Source organism: Pseudophryne corroboree, chromosome 4, assembly GCF_028390025.1.
Source record: "Pseudophryne corroboree isolate aPseCor3 chromosome 4, aPseCor3.hap2, whole genome shotgun sequence".
NCBI classification, from domain to species: domain Eukaryota; kingdom Metazoa; phylum Chordata; class Amphibia; order Anura; family Myobatrachidae; genus Pseudophryne; species Pseudophryne corroboree.
In genome coordinates this window covers 428,001,954-428,017,800 of record NC_086447.1, presented here as the reverse complement: position 1 = coordinate 428,017,800, position 15,847 = coordinate 428,001,954, and the positions used below count along the sequence as shown (strand labels likewise).

The 15,847-nt window shown below is 47.8% G+C and overlaps 1 protein-coding gene across 2 annotated transcripts in view; it reads left to right on the top strand.

The window, feature by feature from the left end:
* PHIP (pleckstrin homology domain interacting protein) overlaps positions 1–15,847 on the top strand; it is a 546,843-nt gene that overhangs the window by 462,187 nt on the left and 68,809 nt on the right. For both annotated transcript variants that reach the window (XM_063916855.1, XM_063916854.1), the window contains one exon: positions 2,294–2,550. In XM_063916855.1, coding sequence (XP_063772925.1) covers positions 2,294–2,550 — 257 coding nt within the window. The remainder of the gene's footprint in view (positions 1–2,293; positions 2,551–15,847) is intronic.

Here is a 15,847-nt window from a genome sequence, read left to right as displayed (position 1 = left end):
TTTTGATTGTCCAAATATTTATTTTCTGCAAGAATATACAAATAAATTGTTTAATAATCATACAATGTGATTTACTAGTTTTGTGTTTTTCAGATTCTGCCTCTCACAGTTGAAGTGTAACTATGATGGAAATTACAAACCTCTCCTTTTTAAGTGGGTCAACTTGCACAATCGGTGGCTGTCCAAATACTTTTTTGCCCCACTGTATTTAGTCCTCCCTACTCCCTTAGTGTCCTATATACATACATGAAATATATATTCACATACAAAGTCTACCAGTCTATACACTGGTGGACAGTATATGTACCAAATAAACACAGTTTTACCTCACAATATCCCGCCAGCCATTACAGTATAGTTACAGTATACGTATCACTCCTAGTGTACATAAAAGAATTTAAATAAAAATATTTCTTAAGTTTTCTTGTATAACACACATTTCCTACCTTATAACTGATAGGCGTGTGTGTGTGTATGTATGTGTATATATAGTAGTATGTATATATGTGTGTGTGTGTATGTATGTATGTATGTATGTATATATAATTTTTATTAATGTAGTCCTTTATATGTATACATCCACCAGTTTACCTAGTGACCCATACAAAGGGTTACACCAGGCAAACCAGTCTCAGTCCTGTAGTGGCTCCTGTCATCCCATCTGACAAAGGGCTGATCCAGGACTGGGTGATTATTTCCATGGACACCAGCCTCCATTCCATGGTTGGGGGAAAGCCAGTCCTTCCAGGGACGCTGAGCAGCACAATGTCGTTGAGCTCTTAGCGATCTACAGGGCTCTCTGCCAAGTGGGAACACTGCTTCACAGCAACCCGGTAAAGATACAGACTGTCAACTGGACAGCTGTCGCATACATCAACCTCATTAGGGTGGCATCAGTAGTCGTGCCTCCATGCAGGAAGTTGGTCACATTCTCCAGTGGGCAGATTATTCCCTGCCAGCTCTGTCTACATTCCTGAAGTCCAGAATTGGGAAGTGGACTCCCTCAGCCGACAAGGCGTCCATTCCAGAGAATAGTCCCTCCACCCGGAGGTGTTCCACCTTTGTGTGGCTCGCTGGGGTTGGCCGCACATAGATCTGATGGCCTCCTGTCAACATCACAAGCTTCCTCGGTATGGATCAAGAGCCAGCGATTCAAATGCATGTCTGGTGGACACTCTGGCAACTCCCTGGCCCTTTCCGAAGGTAGATATATTTCCACTGATCGCTCTCTAACAGCAAGTTCTGAGATATCTGAAGCATGAACCAGTCATTGCCATCCTGGTTGCCCCTGGATTGGTAAAAACTTGCCTGGTACACAGACCTCTGCAGTCTATACATAGAGCCTGCATTCCACCTGCCTCTTCGTCCGGATCTGCTGTCCCAGGGACCATGCTATCCCTGTGACACTCCCCTTTGACGGGGTGGCTGTTGACAGGCCAGTCTCAAGGGCTCATGGTTTCTCTGTTATCAGGACCATGCTCTGAGCCAGGAAGACTCCTTTGGCTCACATATATCACAGGGTGTGGCGGAGGTACTTTCAGTGGTGTGCCGGCTGTCATTTCAATCCATTGATAAATGGATGGAAGGCCGGCTCCGGTGTCTGTGAGAACTCACTCCACGCGGATGGTTGGCACTTCTTGGGCGTTCTGCCACAGCGCTTCTGTTGAGCAGCTTAGCATGATGGCTACGTGGTCCTCAGCGAACACCTTCATCAAATTCTATCAATTCTACACCTTCGCCTCAGCCAATGCGGCCTTTGGGTGTCAGGTCCTCCTTGCAGTTCGGGAGCGTTCCCGTCAGGTTTGGGACGTCCCATGGCCCCAGTGTCTCTCTAGGCAGGTAGAAAGAAGGGGATTTTTGTCTTACCGGTAAAATCCTTCTTTCTGAAGCCGCGGCGGACACTGGGCGCCCACCCTCATGCTGCTCTTTTGTGTGAGGTGCCATTTCTTCTGACACTCTGTGCCACAGTTCTCTTGACTGGGGCAGCAGGGGTGTATGTTTGCCAGTTTCTTTCTGACCCTTCTCTCCTATACCTGTTCTTGAGGCTTGTTAAGTTAACAACTGACTTCTTATGAAGGGTGGGGTATAGGGGAGGAGGAGCCACTGCTGCACTCTCAAGAAGTTTAGCTCCTGTACCCCATGGTCCCAGTGTCCACCATGGCTTCAGAGAAGAGGATTTTACAGGTCAGACAAAAATCCCCTTTTTAGATAGTGTGGTTTAGTTTGGTTTGACGCAGTATCTACCTAAACTCTTTGATTTCCAGTTTTTATATTTGTGTGCTTTTATTTTTAGCCCTGAAAGGAAAAGAAAATATATAAGACATCAGTCCAAACAAGAAACCATGGTGATGTCTCCAGGACCAGCACCACAACGTTTATTCGCTCAAAAAGTACTGATAAATGGCAAGGGGACAGAATCAAGTCCTGTGGCTCGAACTCGAAGTTACAGACGTCACATAGAGCCAGATATTGCTGATCAACCGTCTACATCTTTGACGCCTAAACTCATGGTGACACGACCAAATAATGCTGCAATTCCAGGAAAGTCTGGTATGTCGTCTTTAAGGATTCAATTTCTTTACCTAAGCATGTCATTAATGTTTTACAATTGGAGTATAGGTCCATTTAATTTGGTCCTGTATGAATTATAGAGGGTGAGGAATGACCGCTGTGGCCCTTTTCCACTGACATGAAAATCTTGTGTTACTGTATGTGAACCCAGTATTTTTGTCGGTTGAAACGGCTCAACCCGGGTCCAGTGACCCGGGAATCCATCCCTGCTAGCAAGCATGGTTTTTCCCAGGAAGGACATGGGTAAGGCTTAGTAGAAACAGGTTACATGGGTTGATCTTGCCCCCAGACACGTTTACAACATAGTAATTGCTGGTGCTTGAAGTTGATCCCCTCTCCAAGCACTGGTGCATCCCGAAAGGGGTCTCAGCCAGTTCGCATCCAGGTTGGACCCGTGTACAAAATCCCGGGTGTGGTGCGGCTTTTTAATCTGATAGCCGTATTAATCCTTTCCCAATATTAAATTATAATCCCACCTGTGTGCCTGGTTGTAAAATTACAGTTTGCATAAGGAGGGTCAAGTCACTGTGGCAAACTGCGCAGTGGCGTTAGCCTTTTCATTAGGCTGGTTTCATAATTCATCTAATTTCCTTATGTTGTAATCCAATGTGTGGCCCTCATCTTCAATAGGACTAATATATTACTCTTTAATTTCACAAATAATCCCAACAAAAAGTCCACAAAATGTACAACTGTTTTCTTTAGTCCCTGAAACTTCCTGCAAAGTTCCTCCACAGGCCTTAAGCCCACCTCTTGCCGCAAAATGCCTCCACCACATGTACTGTTCAAATATCACCATGTTTCCTAATTTTGAATTCTGCAACCAGTGGCCTACCACATTAATAACTACAGATGTCGCACGTAACTCTGCTAACATATCTTTGCTGCAGTCACCTCAAACAGCACCTTTTAGCACACCAGGTTGCAGGAGAATCTTCTCGCATAGGCATCTTTTTTTATTTCTCTGACGTCCTAGTGGATGCTGGGAACTCCGTAAGGACCATGGGGAATAGCGGCTCCGCAGGAGACAGGGCACATCTAAAGAAAGCTTTAGGATCACCTGGTGTGCACTGGCTCCTCCCCCTATGACCCTCCTCCAAGCCTCAGTTAGATTTTCTGTGCCCGACGAGAAGGGTGCACACTAGGGGCTCTCCTGAGCTCTTTGTGAAAGTTTTAGTTTAGGTTTATTATTTTCAGTGAGACCTGCTGGCAACAGGCTCACTGCATCGAGGGACTAAGGGGAGAAGAAGCGAACTCACCTGCGTGCAGAGTGGATTGGGCTTCTTAGGCTACTGGACATTAGCTCCAGAGGGACGATCACAGGTTCAGCCTGGATGGGTCACCGGAGCCGCGCCGCCGGCCCCCTTACAGAGCCAGAAGAGCGAAGAGGTCCGGAAAAATCGGCGGCAGAAGACTTTCCTGTCTTCAGATAAAGGTAGGCGCACAGCACCGCAGCTGTGCGCCATTGCTCTCAGCACACTTCACACTCCGGTCACTGAGGGTGCAGGGCGCTGGGGGGGCAGCGCCCTGAGACGCAATAAATCGATAGAAAACCTTTTATGGCTAAAATAAATGCATCACATATAACTCCTGGGCTATATGGATGCATTTAACCCCTGTCAAAACATACAAGAAAACGGATGATAAGGACGCCGAGAAAGGGGCGGAGCCTATCTCCTCCGCACACTGGCGCCATTTTCCCTCACAGCTCAGTTGGAGGGAAGCTCCCTGGCTCTCCCCTGCAGTCACTACACTACAGAAAGGGGTTAAAAAAAGAGAGGGGGGCACAAATTAGGCGCAGTATAAACAATACAGCAGCTATAAAGGGAAAAACACTTGTATAAGGTTATCCCTGTATATATATAGCGCTCTGGTGTGTGCTGGCAAACTCTCCCTTTGTCTCCCCAAGGGGCTAGTGGGGTCCTGTCCTCTATCAGAGCATTCCCTGTGTGTGTGCTGTGTGTCGGTACGTTTGTGTCGACATGTATGAGGAGAAAAATGATGAGGAGACGGAGTAGTGTCTGTAATAGTGTTGTCACCCCCTGGGGGGTCGACACCTGAGTGGATGTACTGTTGAAATTGCGTGACAGTGTCAGCTTTGTATAAAAGACAGTGGTTGACATGAAACAGCCGGCTACTCAGCTTGTGCATGTCCAGACGTCTCATACAGGGGCTCTAAAGCGCCCGTTACCTCAGATACAGACGCCGACACGGATACTGACTCCTGTGTCGACGGTGAAGAGACAACCGTGATTTCCAATAGGGCCACACATTGCATGATTGAGGCAATGGAAAAAGTTTACACTCTTCTGATAATATAAATACCACCAAAAAAAAAAAAGGGGTATTATGTTTGGTGAGGAAAAACTTCCTGTAGTTTTCCTGAATCTGAGAAATAAAATGAGGTGTGTGATGATGCGTGGGTTTCCCCCCGATAACAATTGATAATTTCTAAAAAGTTATTGGCAGTATACCTTTTCCCGCCAGAGGTTAGGGTGCGTTGGGAAACACCCCCTAGGGGGGATAAGGCGCTCACACGCTTGTAAGAACAAGGGCTCTACCCTCTCTGGAGATGGCCGCCCTTAGGGATCCAGCTGATAGAAAGCAGGAGGGTATCCTAAAATGTATTTACACACATACTGGTGTTATACTGCGACCAGCAATCGCCTCAGCCTGGATGTGCAGTGCTGGGTTGGCGTGGTCGGATTCCCTGACTGGAAATTTGATATCCTAGATAAGGACAGTATATTATTGCCTATAGAGCAATTAAAAGATGCATTTCTATATATGCATGATGCACAGCGGAATATTTGCCGACTGGCATCAAGTATAAGTGCGTTGTCCAATTATACCAGTAAAGTGGTCAGGTGATGCGGATTCCAAACGGCATTTGGAAGTATTGCCTTTAAAAAAAAGGGGATGTACCCCAGGTCGCCTCTCAAAATAAGACGCCGTATTATCAGGCGCAGTCCTGGTTGGCAAGCGGACAAAAGGGTTCCTCTTTTCTGCTCGTGACAGAGGGAGAGGAAAATGGCTGCAGAGATCAGCCAGTTCCCAGGAACAGAAACCCTTTTCCGCCTCTGCCAAGCTCTCAGTATGACGCTAGGGCTTTACAAGTTCAGGCACGGTGGGGGCCCGTTCTCAATGAATTTCAGTGCGCAGTGGGCTCACTCGCAAGTAGACCCCTGGATCCTTCAGGTAATATTTCAGGGGTACAAATTGGAATTCGAGACGTATTCCCCTCGCCGTTTCCAAAAGTCTGTTTTACCGACGTCTCCCGCTGACAGGGAGGCAGTTTTGGAAGCCATTCACAAGCTGTATTCCCAGCAGGTGATAATTAAGGTACCCCTCCTGCAACAGGGAACGGGGTATTATTCCACACTATTGTGGTACCGAAGCCAGACGGCTCGGTGAGACCGATTTTAAAATCTAAAATCTAAAATCTTTGAACACTTACATACAGAGGTTCAAATTCAAAATTGAGTCACTCAGAGCAGTGATTGCAAACCTGGAAGAAGGGGACTACATGATGTCTCGGGACATCAAGGATGCTTACCTTCATGTCAAAATTTACCCTTCTCACCAAGGGTATCTCAGGTTATGGTACAGAACTGTCACTATCAGTTCAGACACTGCCGTAGGGATGGTCCACGGCACCCCGGGTCTTTACTGAAGTAATGACCGTAATGATGATATTCCTTCGAAGGAAGGGAATTTTAGTTATCCTTTACTTGGACGATTCCCTGATAAGGGTGAGATCCAGGGAACAGTTGGAGATCGGTGTAGCACTACCTCAGGTAGTGTTGCGGCAGCACGATTGGATTCTCAATATTCCAAAATCGCAGCTGGTTCCGACGACTTGTCTTCTGTTCCTAGGGATGATCCTGGACACAGTCCAGAAAGAAGGTGTTTCTCCCGGAGGAGAAAGCCAGGGAGTTATCCGAGCTAGTCAGGAACCTCCTAAAACCGAACCAAGTCTCAGTGCATCAATGCACAAGGGTTCTGGGTAAAAATGGTGGCTTCCTACGAAGCAATCCCATTCGGCAGATTCCACGCAAGACTTTCCAGTGGAACCTACTGGACAAATGGTCCGGGTCGCATCTTCAGATGTTTCAGCGGATAGCCCTGTCACCAGGGACAAGGGTATCCCTCCTGTGGTGGTTGCAGAGTGCTCATCTTCTAGAGGGCCGCAGATTCGGCATGCGGGACTGGGTCCTGGTGGCCACGGATGCCAGCCTGCGAGGCTGGGGAGCAGTCACACAGGGTAGGAATATCCAGGGCTTATGGTCAAGCCTGGAGACATCACTTCACATAAATGTCCTGAAGCTAAGGGCCATTTTCAATGCTCTAAGCTTAGCAAGACCTCTGCTTCAAGGTCAGCCGGTGTTGATCCAGTCGGACAACATTACGGCAGTCACCCACGTAAACAGACAGGGTGCCACAAGAAGCAGGAGGGCAATGGCAGAAGCTGCAAGGATTCTTCGCGGGGCGAAAAACCATGTGATAGCACTGTCAGCAGTTTTCATTCCGGGAGTGGACAACTGGGAAGCAGTTTTCCTCAGCACGACCTCCACCCGGGAGAGTAAGGACTTCACCCAGAAGTCTTCCACATGATTATAAACCGTTGGGAAAAACTCGACAGGTATTGCGCCACGTCAAGGGACCCTCAGGCAATAGCTGTAGATGCTCTGGTAACACCGTGGGTGTACCAATCAGTGTATGGGTTCCCTCCTCTGCCTCTCATACCCAAGGTACTGAGATTGATAAGATGGAGAGGAGTAAGCACTATATTAGTGGCTCAGGATTGGCCAAGAAGGAATTGGTAACCGGAACTTCAAGAGATGCTCACGGAGGATCCGTAGCCTCTACCTCTAAGAAGGGACCTGCTCCAGCAAGGACCTTGTCTGTTCCAAGACTTACCGCGGCTGCGTTGACGGCATGGCGGTTGAACGCCGGATCCTGAAGGAAAAAGGCATTCCGGATGAAGTCATCCCTATCCTGATCAAAGCCAGGAAGGATGTAACCGCAAAACATTATCACCGCATTTGGCGAAAATATGTTGCGTGGTGCGAGGCCAGTAAGGCTCGACGGAGGAAATTCAACTGGGTCGATTCCTACATTTCCTGCAAACAGGAGTATCTATGGGCCTGAAATTGGGGTCCATTAAGGTTCAAATTTCGGCTCTGTCAATTTTCTTCCAAAAAAAGAACTAGCTTCAGTCCCTGAAGTTCAGACATTTGTTAAAGGGGTACTGCATATACAGTCTCCTTTGTGCCTTTAGTGGCACTTTTGGGATCTCCAGGTGGTTTTTGGGTTCCAAAAGTCACATTGGTTTGACACACTTAAATCTGTGGAGTTAAAATATCTCACAGAAAAAGTGGTCATGCTGTTGGCTCTGGCCTGGGCCAGGCGCGTGTCAGAATGGGTGGCTTTATCCTGTAAAAGCCCTTATCGGATTTTCCATTCGGACAGGGCGGAATTGAGGACTCGTCCTCAGTTTCTCCCTAAGGTGGTTTCAGCGTTCACCTGAACCAAACCTATTGTGGTGCCTGCGGCTACTAGGGACTTGGAGGACTCCAAGTTGCTAGACGTTGTCAGGACCCGGAAAATATATGTTTCCAGGACGGCTGGAGTCAGGAAATCTGACTCGCTGTTTATCCTCTATGCACCCGACTAGCTGGGTGCTCCTGCTTCTAAGCAGACTATTGCTCGTTGGATTTGTAGTACAATTCAACTTGCACATTCTGTGGCAGGCCTGCCACAGCCAAAAATCTGTAAATGCCCACTCCACAAGGAAGGTGGGCTCATCTTGGGCAGCTGCCCGAGGGGTCTCGGCTTTACAACTTTGCCGAGCAGTTACTTGGTCAGGAGCAAATACGTTTGTAAAATTCTACAAATTTGATACCCTGGCTGAGGAGGACCGGGAGTTCTCTCATTGGGGGCTGCAGAGTCATCCGCACTCTCCCGCCCGTTTGGGAGCTTTGGTATAATCCCCATGGTCCTTACGGAGTTCCCAGCATCCACTAGGACGTCAGAGAAAATAAGAATTTACTTACCAATAATTCTATTTCTCGTAGTCCGTAGTGGATGCTGGGCGCCCATCCCAAGTGCGGATTGTCTGCAATACTGGTACATAATTATTGTTACCAAAAAAAAAAAAAAAATCGGGTTATTGTTGTAGTGAGCCATCTTTTCGAGAGGCTTCTCTATTATCATGCTGTTAACTGGGTTCAGATCACAAGTTGTACAGTGTGATTGGTGTGGCTGGTATGAGTCTTACCCGGGATTCAAAATCCTTCCTTATTGTGTACGCTCGTCCGGGCACAGTATCCTAACTGAGGCTTGGAGGAGGGTCATAGGGGGAGGAGCCAGTGCACACCAGGTGATCCTAAAGCTTTCTTTAGATGTGCCCTGTCTCCTGCGGAGCCGCTATTCCCCATGGTCCTTACGGAGTTCCCAGCATCCACTACGGACTACGAGAAATAGAATTATCGGTAAGTAAATTCTTATTTTTTATTTTTTTTGCTGAGAATGCATCTTATTCGCAACGCAATGCGGATTAATTTGTCATGACACTTGTATTTTATTTGTGATTGCGTCTGTATACGGAGAAGAACAGAACTATAGCACTTTGTGCATAGATTCAGACTGCAGCAAAGATGTATGAGGGTCATTCTATGTGACTAAAGTTAATGTTCATTTTTAGAAGCTTAAATGCACCACATACAAAAATGAAACTGCAATTCAACATTTTAAAAATATTACAATTACATATGGGGTAGATAGTCATATTTAATGCTTAAAAGCAGAATACAATGTACACTCTTAATAGTTACAGTTTATTTTTAAAAGTCCATCAAAATGACGGACACCCGGGCCGGATTGTAGGTTGGGAAAGTCGCTACTCAGACAGTAGCTGCCGAGTTTCTGGAAGTCCTGCTGCTGGGAGCTGTGTGTGTAGCATTAGCCTTTTATAAATATAGATGCTGTATATCTTTAACATAGTATCTAAGGTTGAAAAAAGTCAATTGTCCATCGAGTTCAACCTATTTGTGGTCTCCTATGCACGATTATTTTGTATAAAATTTTAACTGAAGTTGATGACTGCCGTTAAGTTTTACCCCTCTTTTTTTATAATAACCATAGTGCGTGACTATGCCCTGTAACCCTGGATATCCTTATTCATTAGGAATTTATCTAACCCATTCTTAAAGGTGTTGACTGAGTCGGCCATTACAACTCCCTCAGGCAGGGAATTCCAAACACGTATCGTCCTTACCGTAAAAAAGCCTTTACACCGTATTGTGCGGAATCTCCTCTCCTCTAACCTGAGCGAGTGTCCACGAGTTCTATGTGTTGTTCTAACCAAAAACAGGTCCTGCGCAAGATCTGTATATTGTCCCCTTATATATTTGTAAATGTTGATCATGTCCCCTCTTAATCTCCTCTTTTCCAGTGTAAACATGCCTAGTCTTGCAAGCCTTTCCTCGTATTTCAGCGTCTCCATACCCTTAATTAGTTTGGTCGCCCGCCTTTGAACCTTTTCTAGCTCCAGGATATCCTTTTTGTAGTAAGGTGCCCAGAATTGTACACAGTATTCAAGGTGTGGCCTCACAAGTGATTTATATAACGGGAGTATAATACTCTCGTCCCTAGCATCAATTCCCCGTTTTATGCATGCTAATATCTTATTAGCCTTCTTTGCTGGAGTCCTACTTTGGGTACTACTGCTTAGTTTGCTATCTATGAGGACACCTAAGTCCTTTTCTCTAACGTCCTAGTGGATGCTGGGGACTCCGAAAGGACCATGGGGGATAGCGGCTCCGCAGGAGACTGGGCACAAAAGTAAAAAGCTTTAGGACTACCTGGTGTGCACTGGCTCCTCCCCCTATGACCCTCCTCCAAGCCTCAGTTAAGATTTTGTGCCCGAACGAGAAGGGTGCAAGCTAGGTGGCTCTCCTGAGCTACTTAGAGTAAAAGTTTAAATAGGTTTTTTTATTTTCAGTGAGACCTGCTGGCAACAGGCTCACTGCATCGAGGGACTAAGGGGAGAAGAAGCGAACTCACCTGCGTGCAGAGTGGATTGGGCTTCTTAGGCTACTGGACATTAGCTCCAGAGGGACGATCACAGGCCCAGCCATGGATGGGTCCCGGAGCCGCGCCGCCGTCCCCCTTACAGAGCCAGAAGACTGAAGAGGTCCGGAAAATCGGCGGCAGAAGACGTCCTGTCTTCACTAAGGTAGCGCACAGCACCGCAGCTGTGCGCCTTTGCTCTCAGCACACTTCACACTCCGGTCACTGAGGGTGCAGGGCGCTGGGGGGGGGGGGGCGCCCTGAGACGCAATAAAAACACCTTTTTGGCAAAAAATACATCACATATAGCTCCTGGGCTATATGGATGTATTTAACCCCTGCCTATTTTTACATAAAAAAGCGGGAGAAAGGCCGCCGAAAAAAGGGCGGAGCCTATCTCCTCAGCACACTGGCGCCATTTTTTCCTCACAACTCCGTTGGAGGAAGGCTCCCTGACTCTCCCCTGCAGTCCTGCACTACAGAAACAGGGTAAAACAAGAGAGGGGGGCACTAAATTGGCATATAAATATATACAGCAGCTATATTAGGGAAAAACACTTATATAAGGTTATCCCTGTATATATATTGCGCTCTGGTGTGTGCTGACAAACTCTCCCTCTGTCTCCCCAAAAGGCTAGTGGGGTCCTGTCCTCTATCAGAGCATTCCCTGTGTGTGTGCTGTGTGTCGGTACGTTGTGTCGACATGTATGAGGAGGAAAATGGTGTGGAGGCGGAGCAATTGCCTGTGTTAGTGTCAGCACTTTACAAAAGACTGTTGACGACATGAGACAGCCGGCAAATCAGTTAATACCTGTATAGGCGTCTCAAACACCGTCAGGGGCTCTAAAGCGCCCGTTACCTCAGGTCGACACAGACACGGACTCTGACTCCAGTGTAGACGGCGAGAAAACAAACGTATTTTCCAGTAGGGCCACACGTTACATGATCACGGCAATGAAGGAGGTTTTGAACATTTCTGATACTACAAGTACCACAAAAAAGGGTATTATGTGGGGTGTGAAAAAACTACCCGTAGTTTTTCCCGAATCAGATGAATTAAATGAGGTGTGTGATGAAGCGTGGGTTTCCCCCGATAAAAAAACTGCTAATTTCTAAAAAGTTATTGGCATTATACCCTTTCCCGCCAGAGGTTAGGGCGCGTTGGGAAACACCCCCTAGCGTAGATAAGGCGCTCACACGCTTATCAAAACAAGTGGCGTTACCGTCCCCTGATACGGCCGCCCTCAACTAACCAGCTGATAGGAAGCTGGAAAATATCCTTAAAAGTATATACACACATACTGGTATTATACTGCGACCAGCAATCGCCTCAGCCTGGATGTGCAGTGCTGGGGTGGCTTGGTCGGATTCCCTGACTGAAAATATTGATACCCTGGACAGGGACAATATATTATTGACTATAGAGCATTTAAAGGATGCATTTCTATATATGCGAGATGCACAGAGGGATATTTGCACTCTGGCATCAAGAGTAAGTGCGATGTCCATTTCTGCCAGAAGAGGATTATGGACGCGACAGTGGTCAGGGGATGCGGATTCCAAACGGCATATGGAAGTATTGCCGTATAAAGGGGAGGAGTTATTTGGGGTCGGTCTATCGGACCTGGTGGCCACGGCAACGGCTGGAAAATCCACCTTTTTACCCCAAGTCACCTCGCAGCAGAAAAAGATACCGTCTTTTCAGGCTCAGTCCTTTCGTCCCCATAAGGGCAAGCGGGCAAAAGGCCACTCATATCTGCCCCGGGGCAGAGGAAGGGGAAAAAGACTGCAGCAGACAGCCTCTTCCCACGAACAGAAGCCCTCCCCCGCTTCTGCCAAGTCCTCAGCATGACGCTGGGGCCTTACAAGCGGACTCAGGCACGGTGGGGGCCCGTCTCAAGAATTTCAGCGCGTAGTGGGCTCACTCGCAAGTGGACCCCTGGATCCTGCAGGTAGTATCTCAGGGGTACAAATTGGAATTCGAGACGTCTCCCCCTCGCCGGTTCCTGAAGTCTGCTTTACCAACGTCTCCCCCCGACAGGGAGGCGGTATTGGAAGCCATTCACAAGCTGTATTCCCAGCAGGTGATAATCAAGGTACCCCTCCTACAACAGGGAAAGGGGTATTATTCCACGCTGTTTGTGGTACCGAAGCCGGACGGCTCGGTGAGACCCATTTTAAATCTGAAATCCTTGAACACTTACATAAAAAGGTTCAAGTTCAAGATGGAGTCACTCAGAGCAGTGATAGCGAACCTGGAAGAAGGGGACTATATGGTGTCTCTGGACATCAAGGATGCTTACCTCCATGTCCCAATTTGCCCTTCTCACCAAGGGTACCTCAGGTTTGTGGTACAGAACTGTCACTATCAGTTTCAGACGCTGCCGTTTGGATTGTCCACGGCACCCCGGGTCTTTACCAAGGTAATGGCCGAAATGATGATTCTTCTTCGAAGAAAAGGCGTCTTAATTATCCCTTACTTGGACGATCTCCTGATAAGGGCAAGGTCCAGAGAACAGTTAGAGGTCGGAGTAGCACTATCTCAAGTAGTACTACGACAGCACGGATGGATTCTAAATATTCCAAAATCGCAGCTGATTCCGACGACACGTCTGCTGTTCCTAGGGATGATTCTGGACACAGTACAGAAAAAGGTGTTTCTCCCGGAGGAGAAGGCCAAGGAGTTATCCGACCTAGTCAGGAACCTCCTAAGACCAGGCCAAGTGTCAGTACATCAATGCACAAGGGTCCTGGGAAAGATGGTGGCTTCTTACGAAGCGATTCCATTCGGCAGATTCCACGCAAGAACTTTTCAGTGGGATCTGCTGGACAAATGGTCCGGATCGCATCTTCAAATGCATCAGCGGATAACCCTGTCTCCAAGGACAAGGGTGTCTCTCCTGTGGTGGTTACAGAGTGCTCATCTCCTAGAGGGCCGCAGATTCGGCATTCAGGATTGGGTCCTGGTGACCACGGATGCCAGCCTGAGAGGCTGGGGAGCAGTCACACAGGGAAGAAATTTCCAGGGCTTGTGGTCAAGCATGGAAACGTCACTTCACATAAATATCCTGGAACTAAGGGCCATTTACAATGCCCTAAGTCAGGCAAGACCTCTGCTTCAGGGTCAGCCGGTGTTGATCCAGTCGGACAACATCACGGCAGTCGCCCACGTAAACAGACAGGGCGGCACAAGAAGCAGGAGGGCAATGATGGAAGTGGCAAGGATTCTTTGCTGGGCGGAGAATCATGTGATAGCACTGTCAGCAGTGTTCATTCCGGGAGTGGACAACTGGGAAGCAGACTTCCTCAGCAGACACGATCTTCACCCGGGGGAGTGGGGACTTCACCCAGAAGTCTTCCACATGATTGTGAACCGTTGGGAAAAACCAAAGGTGGACATGATGGCGTCCCGCCTCAACAAAAAACTGGACAGATATTGCGCCAGGTCAAGGGACCCTCAGGCAATAGCTGTGGACGCTCTGGTAACACCATGGGTGTACCAGTCAGTGTACAGTATGTGTTCCCTCCTCTTCCTCTCATACCAAAAGTACTGAGAATCATAAGAAGGAGAGGAGTAAAGACACTACTCGTGGCTCCGGATTGGCCAAGAAGGACTTGGTACCCGGAAATTCAAGAGATGCTCACGGAAGACCCGTGGCCTCTACCTCTAAGAAAGGACCTGCTCCAGCAGGGACCATGTCTGTTCCAAGACTTACCGCGGCTGCGTTTGACGGCATGGCGGTTGAACGCCGGATCCTGAAGGAAAAAGGCATTCCGGATGAAGTCATCCCTACCCTGATCAAAGCCAGGAAGGATGTAACCGTACAACATTATCACCGTATTTGGCGTAAATATGTTGCGTGGTGCGAGGCCAGGAAGGCCCCTACAGAGGAATTTCAACTGGGTCATTTCCTGCATTTCCTGCAAACAGGACTGTCTATGGGCCTCAAATTGGGGTCCATTAAGGTTCAAATTTCGGCCCTGTCTATATTCTTCCAAAAAGAACTGGCTTCTGTTCCTGAAGTTCAGACGTTTGTCAAGGGAGTACTGCATATACAGCCTCCTTTTGTGCCTCCAGTGGCACCTTGGGATCTCAATGTAGTTTTCGGATTCCTAAAATCACATTGGTTTGAACCACTCACCACTGTGGACTTAAAATATCTCACATGGAAAGTGGTAATGCTGTTAGCCCTGGCTTCAGCCAGGCGTGTCTCAGAATTGGCGGCTTTATCCTATAAAAGCCCTTACCTAATTTTTCATACGGACAGGGCAGAATTGAGGACTCGTCCTCAATTTCTCCCTAAGGTGGTTTCAGCTTTTCACTTAAACCAGCCTATTGTGGTGCCTGCGGCTACTAGGGACTTGGAGGATTCCAAGTTGCTGGACGTAGTCAGGGCCCTGAAAATATGTTTCCAGGACGGCTGGTGTCAGAAAATCTGATTCGCTGTTTATCCTGTATGCACCCAACAAGCTGGGTGCTCCTGCTTCTAAGCAGACGATTGCTCGTTGGATTTGTAGTACAATTCAGCTTGCACATTCTGTGGCAGGCCTGCCACAGCCAAAATCTGTAAAAGCCCATTCCACACGGAAAGTGGGCTCCTCTTGGGCGGCTGCCCGAGGGGTCTCGGCTTTACAACTTTGCCGAGCAGCTACTTGGTCAGGGGCAAACACGTTTGCTAAATTCTACAAATTTGATACCCTGGCTGAGGAGGACCTGGAGTTCTCTCATTCGGTGCTGCAGAGTCATCCGCACTCTCCCGCCCGTTTGGGAGCTTTGGTATAATCCCCATGGTCCTTTCGGAGTCCCAAGCATCCACTAGGACGTTAGAGAAAATAAGAATTTACTTACCGATAATTCTATTTCTCATAGTCCGTAGTGGATGCTGGGCGCCCATCCCAAGTGCGGATTGTCTGCATTACTTGTACATAGTTATTGTTACAAAAATCGGGTTATTGTTGTGAGCCATCTTTTCAGAGGCTCCTTCTGTTATCATGCTGTTAACTGGGTTCAGATCACAAGTTGTACGGTGTGATTGGTGTGGCTGGTATGAGTCTTACCCGGGATTCAAAATCCTTCCTTATTGTGTACGCTCGTCCGGGCACAGTATCCTAACTGAGGCTTGGAGGAGGGTCATAGGGGGAGGAGCCAGTGCACACCAGGTAGTCCTAAAGCTTTTTACTTTTGTGCCCAGTCTCCTGCGGA